General features: G+C 45.4%; 1 protein-coding gene across 5 annotated transcripts in view; it reads left to right on the top strand.

Annotated features, from left to right (window-relative positions):
* The window catches only part of Ubr4 (ubiquitin protein ligase E3 component n-recognin 4), a 132,846-nt gene that overhangs the window by 104,269 nt on the left and 13,862 nt on the right, over positions 1–14,715 (top strand). For all 5 annotated transcript variants that reach the window (XM_042688568.1, XM_042688569.1, XM_042688570.1 and 2 more), the window contains exons 88-98: positions 1,350–1,471; positions 2,196–2,393; positions 3,084–3,164; positions 6,014–6,101; positions 6,582–6,709; positions 7,535–7,642; positions 8,020–8,139; positions 9,054–9,244; positions 9,658–9,831; positions 10,201–10,300; positions 14,273–14,491. In XM_042688568.1, coding sequence (XP_042544502.1) covers positions 1,350–1,471; positions 2,196–2,393; positions 3,084–3,164; positions 6,014–6,101; positions 6,582–6,709; positions 7,535–7,642; positions 8,020–8,139; positions 9,054–9,244; positions 9,658–9,831; positions 10,201–10,300; positions 14,273–14,491 — 1,529 coding nt within the window. The remainder of the gene's footprint in view (positions 1–1,349; positions 1,472–2,195; positions 2,394–3,083; positions 3,165–6,013; positions 6,102–6,581; positions 6,710–7,534; positions 7,643–8,019; positions 8,140–9,053; positions 9,245–9,657; positions 9,832–10,200; positions 10,301–14,272; positions 14,492–14,715) is intronic.

Below are 14,715 nucleotides of genomic sequence, written 5' to 3'. Positions count from 1 at the left end.
TTAGAAATTTGTTTCCTACTCAGTGCCATATTTTAAGGAAAGACAATTTGCTTTCCTGAAAGCAACTTGACTGAGGGAAGGAAGGATATATCTAGTTGACCCTTATACCAAGAGTCTAGGTCTATTGAGCTGCCACGTTCATGTTTATGTGTATGGGCGCCCGCACACATGCACTCCTGCCTCAAAAGATTCACAACTTTTTATCTAGTAGACAGATCTTGGTTGGTTATGGAAACACCAAAGCTCAAGGCAAAAAGCTGCTTTAGGGATTTGCCTCTTTGTCTTGGTTTCTGATTTCTCTAATCTTTTTTACTGCCAGTTTGCTGATACATATGTTATACCAGATATTCCACATTCTAAGTTCTTAAGTGGTGAGAAGTAAAGAGAGGTCCAGGAACCTTATCCCAAAAGGAAGTCCTTCAGATATCACTTTCATTTCATGCCCAGCTAGCCTGTGATCTTGTCAGTGTAAGCTGTGTGTGTGTGCGCATACACACACATACACACACACACACATGCGTGTGTGTGCCGCATGTATGGGCCAGTTCTGTGGGTTGAAAGCATGGCCTGGACACTGTCCCTGAGCTGATTTTTCTCAAGGCTAATATTCTATTACTTGAGCAACAGCACCATTTTTGGCCTTTTATGAATAATGGAGATAAGAATCTCACAGACTTTCCTGTGCTGGGCTGGCTTTGAACTGCTATTCTCATATCTCAGCCTTCTGAAAAGCTAGGATTACAGATGTGAGCCACCAGAGCCCCATCTAAAGACCCTATTTCTCTTATCAGGTGACTTGGTCCTATAGAGGGCAGTATACTTACTCTTTCCAAAAGAAGTATAAACAATAACATCTTTCCATGTGACTAGAATATAGTCAGAATTATGACTTGATATTTGGAGGGGAGCCTCTCTTGGCAAGGGGTTGCTGAACTGAATATGGCACGGTCCCTCCTGAGGAGGTATATCCTTAGAGACATAGGGACAGGAACCCAGATGATGCAGTATGTTGACTTGGTTGGAAGGATTTCTCAGTGAATGTAGTTCAAGTATAAAAATCAGTCAGCATCAAGTTTACATTTGAATTGCATAGACAGCATTCACAGATTAGGGCTCAGGTGGCGTGACACACATGTGCCTATAATCCCAGCTGAAGATGGAAGATTTTGAGGTCACCTTGGCTATAGCAAGACCTTGTCTCAAAAAGAAAAAAAAAAGTTAAAAAAAAAAAAAAAAAGATTTAACAGCAAGAAAAAAATCTGTTGGTAATAGTGCTTTACATTTATTGTCATTTCTGCATGGGCAAAGAAAGCTCTTCTCACTAACGTGTCCACTTTGATTTCTGGCAGGTACAGAATCAGAAACCAAAGCCTTCATGGCTGTATGCATTGAGACAGCCAAGCGCTACAATCTGGACGACTACCGAACACCAGTCTTCATCTTTGAGAGGCTGTGCAGCATCATTTATCCTGTAAGCAGTGAGTGCTCCCCATGGCTTCAGTGTCAGCCTGAAAACACTTGGGGACTCAGACAACATTTTAGGAAGATCCACTGGCATAAAACAGAAGCAAACTCCTTATTTTTCCATTCCTACTATGGAAAATTCAGTAATCTTGGTCTTACTTCCTATCTTGAAGGTCAAGATCAGCCTTATTACTATTTTAGTTAATTCTAGCTTTCATTTCTGAAATCTCATTGTTGATCAGTCTGGCATGCTGTGGAGGAAGCTATTTGGGTTTGAGTATAAACACATTGTTGCTCTCATCCTTCCTTACCCCACTAGTTTTAAGTATGCATGCATCCTTTGCTTCATTTTGCATAGCCTGAGCTATGTGGAAGTTCAGAGACCCTTTTTGCTGTGGAGGAAGGAAGGAAACAGTGGCCCCAGTTACCCATGAGAGGTCACTGAGTTACTCAGAGTTGTGCCATGTAGAGAAACCCTCTTCTCAGCTTAGGGTTAGACAGTCATCTGGCTTAAATGAGTCAGCACTGATGAGCATGTCTCACTCCTTGTCTTCTTGCTGGTGTTTCAGGCTCCTTGGATTGTTTCTGGCTGTTCTGAGTGACCTCTGAGCTTCACATTCTTTATAATGTTTCTCTCAGACTATCCACAGAAGACGCAGCGTGGCAGAAACCTGCCTCTCCCACCCCTTGGTGGCAGGAAATGCTGAAGCACTTCCTTTTCTGTCCTTTAGGAGGAGAATGAAGTCACTGAATTCTTTGTGACCCTGGAGAAGGACCCCCAACAAGAAGATTTCTTACAGGGCAGGATGCCTGGGAATCCATATAGCAGCAATGAGCCGGGCATTGGGCCACTTATGAGAGATATAAAGAACAAGATTTGCCAGGACTGTGACCTGGTGGCTCTCCTGGAGGACGACAGTGGGATGGAGGTAAGAAGCATGGGGCAGTCTGCTGGTGAATAAGAGCATGGGCAGAAATCAAATCCAGCTGCTTCTCATTAGAAGCTGATTAACTTGCTTGCATTGACTTCCCACCTGCTTGCCACTCCTGGTGTTAGGGAGGTGTGGAGAGCTCTTCCCAGTGTTTGGCATTGACTATTTAGGTGGTTAATGGCAGTTGTAGGTTTTGATTATTGTTTCTCTCATAGATTTTCAAGAGATTCCAAGTTAGTAGAGCTCCCACAATCCTGATGTTCTGTCTCTACAGATTTAAGGCCCTGTGTGCAGGACCTTCTGATGGACAGACTTGCAGGTCTGGATGATCATATACATAACAAGAGGGTCTGGATTATTATATACTCAGTGAGAGGGTCTGGATTATCATATACAGAGTGAGAAGCACATGTGCCTTTCCCAGTGCTGACCTGAAGTGGACTCAGGAATGAAGGTCCTGTGCACAGTTTCTAAGCTGAAGTCCACAACTAGATAAAGAGTGTTTGACCCTAAGATTGTGTACTTGATACTGGGTGTAGGACATATGTATTCATTTTCTAGACAAAAACATGTACAGAGACCCAGGACAGGTGAAAGTAAAGAATGGTGAACACTGCCATGAACCATCCTTTGATCTTGAAACTTACAATTATGTGGAATAACAAGCTCATCTGTTTCTCTGTTCAGCTTCTAGTGAACAATAAAATTATTAGTTTGGACCTACCTGTGGCTGAAGTTTACAAGAAGGTCTGGTGTACCACGAATGAGGTATGTGCTTGTTTTCTTGCTTAGGAGTGTGTCCGTGTCCCTCCCCCCCCCCCCCCCCCCCCCATTTGCACAGGTTGTTAATCATCATTTAGCCCTGTGGCAACACTAGCAGCCTTACTTCCTCTCTTTGTGAATGTATGAAAAAAGCCTATCACTTTCTTTACTTTTTGAAACATAAGACCAATGACAGCAAAAGAACTTCAAGAAAGCATGAAAAAGCCAGGCCCTAGTGGCTGGCGCCTGTAATCCTAAAAGAACCACACCTGTAATCTTAGCTACTCAGGAGGTTGAGCTCTACGGATCGAGTTTGAAGCCAGCCTGGGCAGAAAAGTCCGAGATTCTGATCTCCAATTCACCGCCAAAAGCTAGAATGGCTTAAGTGGTAGAGTGTCAGCCTTGAACAAAAAAGTTCAGATAAAATACCCAGGCCCTGAATTGAAGCCCTAGTGCTAACTCAAAAAGAAAAAAAGGAAGGGTGTTGTGAACAAAAGGCAAAAAAAAAGTTTGAGCTTTTTCTGTCCTCATGTAGCATAGGCTAGCTTGTGTGTGTTCTTGAGCTCCATGGGCTTTATGCAGGCACATCACAACTAAGATTCATTCTCAGCTTTTATGGGAGCACTCCCACATCAGGATATTTCCCAATTGTTTTGCTACTTGGAGAGTTGAAACACAAGCAGGCAGATGTTGTTGAGGACTGAGCTACAGTGCTTTGGTCCTCTTGGCCACCATAATACTTCTTGTCTCTCCACTTAAGGAAGTCTCCAACATCCCCCTTCCCTCAGTCTATTCCCCTAATTGCTCTCTATTCCAGTTCTTTCCCTTCCTATTGTCTCTGTTGAGGGTCTTCAGTCAGTGAATCAAATATGCAGCTTAATTATAGCGAACTTGAGTAATGGTAAGGCATGGTTTTTGTACATGGTCCCCTTTTTTTTTTTTTTTTTTGCCAGTCCTAGGGCTTGAACTCAGGGCCTGGGCACTGTCCTTGAGGTTCCTTTGCTCAAGGCTAGCACTCTACCATTTGAGCCACAGCGCCACTTCTGGCCTTTTCTGTTTATGTGGTACTGAGGAATTGAACCTAGGGCTTTATAAGTGTGCTAGGCAAGCACTCCCACTAAACCACATTCCCAGCCAGTCCCAAATATTTTTGTGAGATTTAAGAAAATAAACTGGCAATGCACTTTTTACATTTTTGACTTTAATTGGTCACATATTTTTGCCTTTTTTCTTTCTATTGTTTGGTTCTATGCTGGAAATCAGAGCTCCTGTTTCTTGTTAGGCTGCTATGAGTTAAAAGGTATAGCTATTGACAGAGAGACAGTCATGTCAATCAGGCTACAGGGATTGAGGAGAAATTCATGGCCTTATAATTGCTAGACTAGTGCTCTGACACTTATGTCACACTCCCAGTCCTTTTCTGCTTTTATTTATTGGGGGGGGGGGGAGGGTAAGAGTCTCGCTTGTTTTTTGCCTGGGCTGGTCTCAAATCAAAATCTTTCAACATACAACCTCTCTTGTAGTTGAGATCACAAGTGTATGCTGCAGTGCCCAGCTTATTGACTGAGACAGATTTTGCTAACTTTTTACGTGAGTTGGCCTCAAATCACAATGCTCCAGATCTCTACCTCCCAAGTAGCTGGGATTATAGGGATAAGCCACTGTGCCCACCTCATTCACTAAATGATCTAAATGAACTCAACTTGAATTGAACCTTTGAATAGTAAGTAGTCACCAGTGGTTAGAGTTTCTTCTGAGCTAGGGCTTGAAATTAGGTCTTGGCTTCTGCCTAGATAACTACAAATGAGCTGTTGAATCTCATATAAAAGGATAATATAAAGGACTGAATTAGAGGAGTCAAATACTCAGTAAGTAGCTACTGGAGTTTTTGCCTTGAGTGAGTTGTTGTTATGGTTTATGCCCATACCAGGGCTAGAACTTAGGACCTTGGGCTCATGCTCAACTATTTTTTTTTTGTTTGTTTTGTTGGTCGTGGGGCTTGAACTCTGGGCCTGGGTGCTGTCCTTCAGCTCAAGGCTACCATTCTGCCACTTGAGCCATGGCACCACCTCCAGTTTTCTGGTGGTTTATTGGAGATAAGAGTCTCATGGACTTTGGTGCCTGGGCTGGCTTTGAACAGTGATCCTCAGATCTCAGCCTTCTGTGTAGCTAGAATTATAGGTGTGAGCCACCGGTGTCCAGCTTGCTCAACTTTCTTACTTGAGGTAGGCACTCCACCACTTGAGGCTGGCTTTTGCCAAAGATATAGTCTTACAGACTTTCTGCCTGGGCTGGCACTGAACCTCTATCTTTAAGTCTCAGTTTCCTGAGTAACTAGGCTTACAGGCCTATGCCGTGGATTCCTGGCTTACCTTCTCTCTTAATGAGATCTTATAAGGCAGTGTCTGTTAGGTACTTCATGTGATAGCTAGCCCACAGTAGACATGGAATAAAAGTAGCCTCTTTTCTGCTAAGGAAAGGCAGTGTGTTCAAATCTGAGAGACGTTGGGGTTCATACCTTGGAGAAAACTAGAGGTTTTCCACGTGGCTGAGACATTAAGCAAAACCAAGTGTTGAGTTCTTTGTATTTTTCTTGGCCTGTTTCTTTTTTTTTTTCTTTTTGTTGGTAACGGGGCCTGAACTCTGGTCATGGGCACTGTCCCTCAGCTCTCCAGCTCTAGGCTAGCACTCTACCACTTAAGCTACAGTGCCACTTCCAGCTTTTTCTGCTTACGTGGTGCTGAGGAATCAAACCCAGGGTCTCATGCATGCAAGACAAGCACTCTACCACTGAGCTATCTTCCCAGCCCCATGGGCCTATTTCTAAGAACCTTTCTCCAACTTGCTCTACTCAGGGAGAGCCCATGAGAATTGTTTATCGAATGCGGGGCCTGCTGGGTGACGCCACTGAGGAGTTCATCGAGTCTCTGGACTCTACCACAGGTAGGGTCTTTCCTCAGAGTGCTGCATACTGGGCCTGGGGTTTGGGGTGTTGTATCTCATATAAAAGGATCAGTCTTGTCCCAAGACTTGTGTATTGTCAGAAAATGCTCTCTTATACTGGACATCAGACCTGGAGGTAAAATACATGCTTTAGAACAAGCTTTTAGGAGAGAAAATTAGCAATAAAATGGAGTTCAGATTTATTTTTAGCTTAAGTTGCATTTTGTTTTGTCCGTTGATAATAGTAGTTGCTTATACTTTGTGCAAATGATGTTATGTTGACTTGAACTTTAAGAAGAACTCCTATTGGGAGCGAGGTCACGTGTTTTAACATCTGGTACTGACCTTTTTATTGGTTAGATCTTTGTAACCTATGTGGAGAAGGGCTATAAAGTCTCAACCTAGAAGATGGGCTGGGAGGATTTCATTCTGGAGACTGGTTTCACCCTCCCTCCCTTCCTTTTGCATTCCCTTCTCTAGATGAAGAAGAAGATGAAGAAGAAGTGTACAAGATGGCTGGTGTGATGGCCCAGTGTGGGGGCCTGGAGTGCATGCTTAACAGATTGGCAGGGATCAAAGACTTCAAGCAGGGGCGCCACCTTCTAACAGTAAGTTGGTCAGGGACCAGCCCTTCTGCACAGGGAGAGACTCGTGTCACAGAGCCTTGATGGTATTTTATCCCTAGAGGGTAGTAATGTGTGCCAGTGCAGACCACTAAAGGCCTTGGCAGTTTGCCAAACCCTTGGTATCTTAGGCTCCACCCCTCCCCATCAAAACCAAGTTGATGGTAGCCACTTTTTCCAGTACCTTTTAATTATCTGAGGAATCAGTGTCTGAGTGTCTTTCCCCAAAGAAATGCACTTGTGTCAGTCATGATTTTATGATGTTTTAAAGATGAATTTTGTAATGTAACTCAGATTGTAGAGTTCTCTTTAGGGATTTATTCAAGTATCTCATTCGTCAGAATTAGAGGATTCTAGAAGAACCACAAATATTTCATTGCTATTTCACCTCTTCTATCCTACTGGGCATACGAAATGAATAGGGTATCCATTTTCAGGACCCACTTAGTTCGGAGCCTCCAGCAAGTGGCTTATCATATGGAATCATTCTGTCTTCTGTTAGTTCAGTGTCAGAGTTAGTGCTGGAGTTTCCCCAGGACAGCAGGATATCACCTATTCCATTAGAAGCTGGTATCACTGCCTAGTTCAGAGGTGACAGCAACTTGTAGAGAATGTTGCCATTCAAAAGGCCAACCTGGTGTGAGAGCCCAGCCAGCTTGCCATGATGCTGAGGGCTGTTTCTCCCTTAAGTACCTGCCTGAATGAGGAGAAACCCCTGCTGATTGTACAGGACCCTCTTAGACTCCGCTGCTGGCTTTATACTTAGGCTTGAGGATGGTCTTATGGGTCTGGACTGGCTTCTCTTGTCAGGTGCTGCTGAAGTTGTTCAGTTTCTGTGTGAAGGTGAAAGTCAACCGGCAGCAGTTGGTCAAGCTGGAGATGAACACTTTGAATGTCATGCTAGGGACGCTAAACTTGGTAATGGCTGTGGGCTGCAGGTGATGTGGAGGGAATGGTGGTGGTCTTGGGCCCTGACCCCTCTTCCTGCTGACTCAGCCCATGTGGCTGTCAGGGCACCCTAGAACTTCCTTGCCCGCTTCCTGAGAGCCGGTCAGAAGTAAGAGGAAGGCAGCCTGCAAACAATCAATTGCACGCTGGTGGAGAGTAGTGCCCTGTGTCTCAGGGCAGTGAGGACAATGTCCTCAAAACCCTACATGCTTGTCTCTCAGAACATACACATGTGTGTGCACACATGTGGTCTCTGGGTCTCACAGCCATGGAGGGCAGCAGGGAATGGTCAGCACTAAGTGGCTGTGGCTTTACCTCAAGAATGACTGGGTCTCTTTCTCCCCCAGGCTCTGGTAGCAGAGCAGGAGAGCAAGGACAGTGGGGGTGCTGCTGTGGCTGAGCAGGTGCTCAGCATCATGGAAATCATTCTAGATGAGTCCAATGCGGAGCCCCTGAGTGAGGACAAGGTAAGAAGACCCCCATCCCTTCTCCCTGCAGCTACTGGGACCTCAGTAGGCTTGTCTGGAACTAGCTGAGCATACCCTATAATTGGAATGACCCCATCCATCCAAGCCATAGGACTGGCCAGGCTCTGTTAATGGTGATATCAGTGTACTGGAGCAGGCTCTGGACTCAGAGGAAGCAAACCTGCTGAAGATGCTCTTTCAGTCATGGCGTCCAGGTCTGTTCCAGCTGATAGAGGGGCGTTTGCTTAGTCTTCATCTCACAATTGAAGAAACTGGATGCCATGAGAGGGAAGTGAATTATTCGGTGTCTATGATGGTGTCAGGCTTAGAACCAGGTCTTCCCTATCCAGTTCCCTTCCTGTCCACTGTCTGCATATGCCTTCCTCCTGGCTTACTGGTGCTGGTGATTAGGCAAGCCTTGTTCCCAAATATTCAGCAGGCTCCATCCTCTTAGGGTGACAAGAGATTATATTGGTATATTTTGACTTTTAAGAGAGTATCAGAGAAACCTGGAAAGCTTTACCAAGAGAAACTCGTCCCTGTTTCTATTGCCAAGGAAGGGTTAAGAAATGGTTCTTCTGAGCCGGGCACTGGTGGCTCACGCCTGTAATCCTAGCTACTCAGGAGGCTGAGATCTGAGGATCGAGGTTCAAAGCCAGCCCTGGCAGGAGAGACCGTGAGACTCCTATCTCCAATAAACCACCACAAAACCGGAAGTGGTGCTGTAGCTCAAGTGGTAGAGCGCTCGCCTTGAGCTGAAGAGCTGAGGGACAGCGCCCAGGCCCAGAGTTCAAGCCCCACGACCGACCAAAAAAAAAAAGAAATGGTTCTTCTGGGTCTGATGGGAGTGGCTGACCTTCAGCAATCAGCTGTTGGCTGGAGGCTCAGTCCTTCTGCTACTTTCCCTGTTGCAGGGCAACCTCCTCCTCACGGGTGACAAGGACCAACTCGTGATGCTCTTGGACCAGATCAACAGCACCTTCGTCCGCTCTAACCCTAGCGTGCTTCAGGGCCTGCTGCGCATCATCCCGTACCTCTCCTTTGGAGAGGTGGAAAAGATGCAGATCTTGGTGGAGCGGTTCAAACCATACTGCAACTTTGATAAGTATGTGGCCAGAATTTCCTGCAACTAAGTAATAAGAGTCTTCACAAAACTCTGTGAGGCTAATGAAGATCCTCCTAGATTTTTGTGTCTGTAATCTGGAATTTAAGGGGCTCTATCTAGTGGGGAGGCAAGGATTGAATTCTGTTGTATTAAAGTAGCTGCTGGCTAGGCAGCAGAATTGTAGTGGTTGATGATAGAGGAAGGGGCATGAAAAGGTAGAACTCTGTACAAAAACTGAAAATGCCAAAGAACAGAGCAAGTTTGAGCACATAGCAGGTAAGAGAGAGCATGGCAGGTACCAGGTCCAGTCTCAATAAAGGAATTCAGACATGATCCTGCTGGTGGTTGATGATCGTTTTGATTATAGTTTGTTCTGTCCTTGCACCTTCATACTGTTTGCTCTCTCCCCCCAGGTATGACGAAGACTACAGTGGTGATGACAAAGTCTTCCTGGACTGCTTCTGCAAGATTGCAGCCGGCATTAAGAACAACAGCAATGGGCATCAGCTGAAGGACCTCATCCTCCAGAAGGGAATCACTCAGAATGCCCTGGATTACATGAAAAAGCACATTCCTAGTGCTAAGAAGTAAGATGCCCTCCCACCCTCCCCTCAGGATGTTGTTTCCCTCCTCTGTTTTTTGCCTTCTCCTCTCATCTTGGTGCAGAGCTTCACATGTGCCGCCCTTTGCCCTCCTTTACAGCCCCCTCCCCTTCTGTTCTTTCCAGTAACTACTCAGTCATTACCTCAGGAACCTTGAGACTCTGGGAAAAGCATTCAATCTTTCAGTTTGTTTAGAGTACTGGTTTCTGTATGGCTTCTTATCTGGGCTGGGTAGTTCTTAGTGATTCTTTCTCATACTATTGGAACATCACATTGAACAAGCCAGAATCAACAAGTGGTTTCTAGTAACTTTTCTTGCTTGGCCTGCAAGTGTACCTTTCTTCTGTTTTGCAGTTTGGATGCTGACATCTGGAAAAAGTTTTTATCTCGCCCAGCCCTGCCATTTATCTTGAGGCTTCTTCGGGGGCTAGCCATCCAACACCCAGCTACCCAGGTGAGTGGCCAGCATGTGAGCATGTGTGTGGACTTCATTCTGCACACAAGACATGTAGTGGGAAGGAGCCATTCAATGTGGTCCTCCCTCATCTCCCCCCCACCAACTGAAAGAATATAACTCCTCACTCAAGGTGTGATTTGACATCCGATGAAACTCTTGCAATAGAAGGGAATATCCAGGATTTATTTGTTCCTCTGTGTAAGTTGTGATTTCTGCATTCATTTAGTCCTTTGTTTGTTTGGTTTTGAGACAAGGTCTCACTATGTAGCCCAGGTTTACCTTGAACTCAGGATCTTCCAGCTTCTAATCTAAAGGAGGCTTCCTCATCCCATGAGTCAACTAGGCAGCAATTGAACTGTGATGGTTGTGGCTGACCAAACTGTAAACCATTTCATGCCATTTGTAATAGTATCATTGTTTTCTGGTCTGCCTCAGGCAGCTGACAACTTTGTGCTAAGGAAAGCTACCACTCTGCAGCCCGTTCCTGGTTTCTCCACTAGGCTGGGGTGTCTGTGAACCCTACACAAATCCTATTACATGGCAAGATGAGAGATAGTTTGATCCCCACAAGGATCTGTTCACCGATTACAGTGGCATCTGCTTCTCTGCCACTGCCACAAACCCTCCTAACCACTGGTCCATTCTCCATTTTGATGATTCTGAAATTTCGAAAAACTGAACCATGATGGATGCCTGTGGCTCATGCCTATAGTCCTAGCTACTCAAACAGCTGAGATCTGAAGATTGAGATTCTTTGCCTTCAAGGGCAGGAAAGTTTGTGAGACTCTTATCTTCCATTAACTGCCTAAAAGTCAGAAGTAGAATTTTGGCTCAAGTGGTAGAGAGCACTAAATCTTGAGTAATAAAACTCAAGGACTGCACCCAGGCCTGAGTGCAAATTGCAGTAGTGGCACCAAAAAAGAAAAAGAACCACACAGTAGGTAACCTTTGGGGGCTGGCTTTCTAACTCAGCCTCACAGGCCGATTTTCTGGAGGCTCATTTCAGTCATCACATGAGTCAATAGCATGAATAGCATGTTCCTCTCTAACTATCCACCCATTAAAAGGTAGCATTTTGTTTCTAGTTTGGGAGTGTTACTTACAAAACTGCTATGAATATCAGCTGCAGGTTTTTGTGTGGATATAAGTCTTCATTTCCTGGGATAAATGCCCAAGAGTACAATTGCTTGGTTGGACAGTTGCGTGTTTGGTTTTAATAAGAAACTACCAATGTGTCTTCTAGAGTGCACCATTTTACATTCCCATCAGCAATGTGTGAGTGACCTAATTTCTCTGTGCCTTGCCAGCATTTGGTGGCTATTTTTACTTTTAGCTCTTCTGATAGATGTTCAATGCTGTCTCACTGTAGTAGTCACTTGTTTCCCTGATGGTTACTGATAGCTAATGAATGTCCATGGGCTTCATCTATCTCTTGAGGAAATGTCTGTTTGTGTCTATCTTTTGGCCATTTTCTAAGTGCATTGTTGAGTGTTTTAAATGTTGAGTTTTGAGAGTCCTTTTCTGTTTATGATCTGTATTAACTGTAGTTCTGTCTTCTCATTTAGCAGTCTGTTCTGATAACTACAAAATGTAGTTGATTTCAATAAAAGTTCTGTGTTTTCTTACTAATCTCTATTGTCCCAAACTTTTGTTCAGCTCGGTAGAGAGGGCCATAGAATACTTTTTCCCAATAAGAACCTTCACATAGGTTGTTTCCATATTGTTGTAACATGTCTGTGCTGCATGGGAATACCTCAAGGAATGGAACTTGTATGTGGCCAGAGGTTAAAACTCCAGTCCCCTGATTGCCAGCCTTACTCGACACATTTAATGATTTTCTTTACAGCAAAGTTTATGTAGTTTGATACCTGACATTCACACTGACCATTTTTCTTTTTTTTTTTTTTTTGGTCCGGTCATGGGGCCTGAACTCTGGGTCTGGGCGCTGTCCCTCAGCTCTTCAGCTCAAGGCTAGCACTCTACCACTTGAGCCACAGCGCCACTTCCGGCTTTTTCTTTTTGCTTATGTGGTGCTGAGGAATCGAACCCAGGGCCTCAGGCATGCAAGGCAAGCGCTCTACCACTGAGCCACCTTCCCAGCCCGACACTGACCATTTTTCTATCGACATGTTTATTGAACTCTTACTGTGCCTGATGCTGAACTAGGTTGAACATGGGTGAACAAGACAGTGTCCACTGGAAGATTGCTGTCTGGTAGAAGATAGAGCCAGGACATAGTAATGGCCAAGTAGTGACAAAGGTGCAGGGGAAGGCAGGCTTGTAAGAAGTGAGAAGTATGGTACCTGCAAAGGCTCAAAGGCTGTGGAGGCTTAGAGCATTCTTCATCTCAGTTGAAGAGTTGGCAGCAGTTGTATGGGAAATGCGATATGGCTGGAGCTGGTGGTGAGCCCAGAGCACAGTCTCCACAGAGAGGAGTGTGGATTGCCCTTGAGGGCAGAGCCCTTGGCCACGTTGCAGAGACGGGATTAAAGGGAGGAGGGGAGCAGTTGATGGGCTTTTTTGTTGTAACCAATGGAATGAAGTGGTCCTTTGAACTAGTTGGTGAATAGATGAGATCTGGAGATTGACTCAGACAGAGTGAAGAAGTTGGGTGAATCTAGAACTCCACCTGGTGTCTGGATTAGATGATGGCTAGGTGGCAGTGTCATTGAAGGAGTTGGGTTGCAGGGTGTTGAGAGTACGGAAAGAGTTTGTGAGTGTGCCCTATGGTATATGGTCAGTCCTTCCTTACAGAGTGTGAGCCCCAGAAGGGCAGATCAAATAGTGTTGTGCACACATGTATGTATGCCCACATGTACATGCACACTCAGAAAACATACAGGGTGTGGAGGTTGGGTGCCTGTGAAAAAGGCAACAGGATTTACAATATGGCCCCAGTGAGGAGGCATGAGATAACTTGTCATTTTGCTGAGGTGCAAATCTGTAGCATTTGTGTGGTGAGAATAGATTTATGAGCTGGTAATCACTTTCACCTTGCAAGTTGACTTTGTTGTTTGCAGTTTATTGTCCTGTGTGTGGTAATGCCACCCATCACTTGTGACAGGGTGGTGAGGATGTTTGTTTTGTTTTGTTTTTGCGTCCGGTTGTGGGCCCTGAACTCTGGGCTTGGGTGCTGTCCCTCAGCTCTTCAGCTCAAGGCTAGCACTCTACCACTTGAGCCACAGCACCACTTACGGGTTTTTTCTTTTTGCTTATGTGGTGCTGAGGGATCGAACCCAGGGCCTCATGCTTGCAAGGCAAGTGCTCTACCACTGAGCCACCTTCCCAGCCCGGTGGTGAGGATTTTATTGGTGCCACGATACTGCTTAGTGAGCTTACCTGGAGGGCTTGTCCAGACTAACCCCCACTCCTCCCGATGGGACTAGGGGCCGCCGTGCAGTGACTTCAGCCTCTGAGCACAAGGTTGATGTCAGTTGTTCAAAGATTTTTCTTTATTTCCACAAGGACGTAAACCTCTCCTATGCCTAGTTTAGGGAAACTGTTTAGTGACCTAAAGGCTTCCAGATGCAGAACTTAAGGCGGTCCCTCATGAATGGCAGGACTATGCTGCCTGCTAAGTACACCATGTATGGCTCATCATGTGCTGCCGCTTCTCATACCAACAGAATGTTGTCTTCTGCTATCTTGTTGCTCCTTTTCACTTTCCCTGTTCTGGAATATTTACATATATCACCTAATACTTAATTTTTTCAGCAATCTTGGTGGTATCCCTTTTTATGCATGGGATTGCTGAAGCTAAAGAACAGAGTAACAAGTCAGAGGTCTCTGGTAGAGTCAGTACTTCTCACATTTGTGTCTCTTCAAGTATAGAGGCACAGGTGCTGATTGCAGCTGAGCAGATGGCCTTGAGAGTATGCGAGTCAGCTGCTTTTCTAAGCCTTTAGGTTCCTGTTGGGAAGCTTGTCTCCATAACTGGGCACATGTGTCTCATTGGTCTTTTCTTGGCAGGTTCTGATTGGAACTGACTCCATCACAAATCTGCATAAACTGGAGCAGGTGTCCAGTGACGAGGGCATTGGGACCTTGGCAGAGAACCTACTAGAGGCACTGCGGGAACACCCGGATGTGAACAAGAAAATTGATGCAGCCCGCAGAGAGACCCGAGCAGAGAAAAAGCGCATGGCCATGGCTATGAGACAGAAGGCACTGGGGACCCTAGGCATGACGGTAAAGCTACCTCCCTAAGTTCCCATTGAGGATGAGGAGATAGCCATGCACCAAAGTCTTTTTTTTTTTTTTTTTGTCGGTCATGGGGCTTGAACTCTGGGCCTGGGCAGTCGCCCAGCTCTTCAGCTCAAGGTGAGCACTCTACCACTTGAGCTACAGCGCCACTTCCGGTTTTCTGGTGGTTTACTGGAGATAGGAGTCTCATGGTCTTTCTTGCCCGGGCT

This window comes from Dipodomys spectabilis, unplaced genomic scaffold, assembly GCF_019054845.1.
Source record: "Dipodomys spectabilis isolate Male_0828 unplaced genomic scaffold, ASM1905484v1 ptg000118l, whole genome shotgun sequence".
NCBI lineage: Eukaryota > Metazoa > Chordata > Mammalia > Rodentia > Heteromyidae > Dipodomys > Dipodomys spectabilis.
Note: the sequence above shows the minus strand (reverse complement) of the source record. Positions and strands in the feature narration are given on the sequence as shown.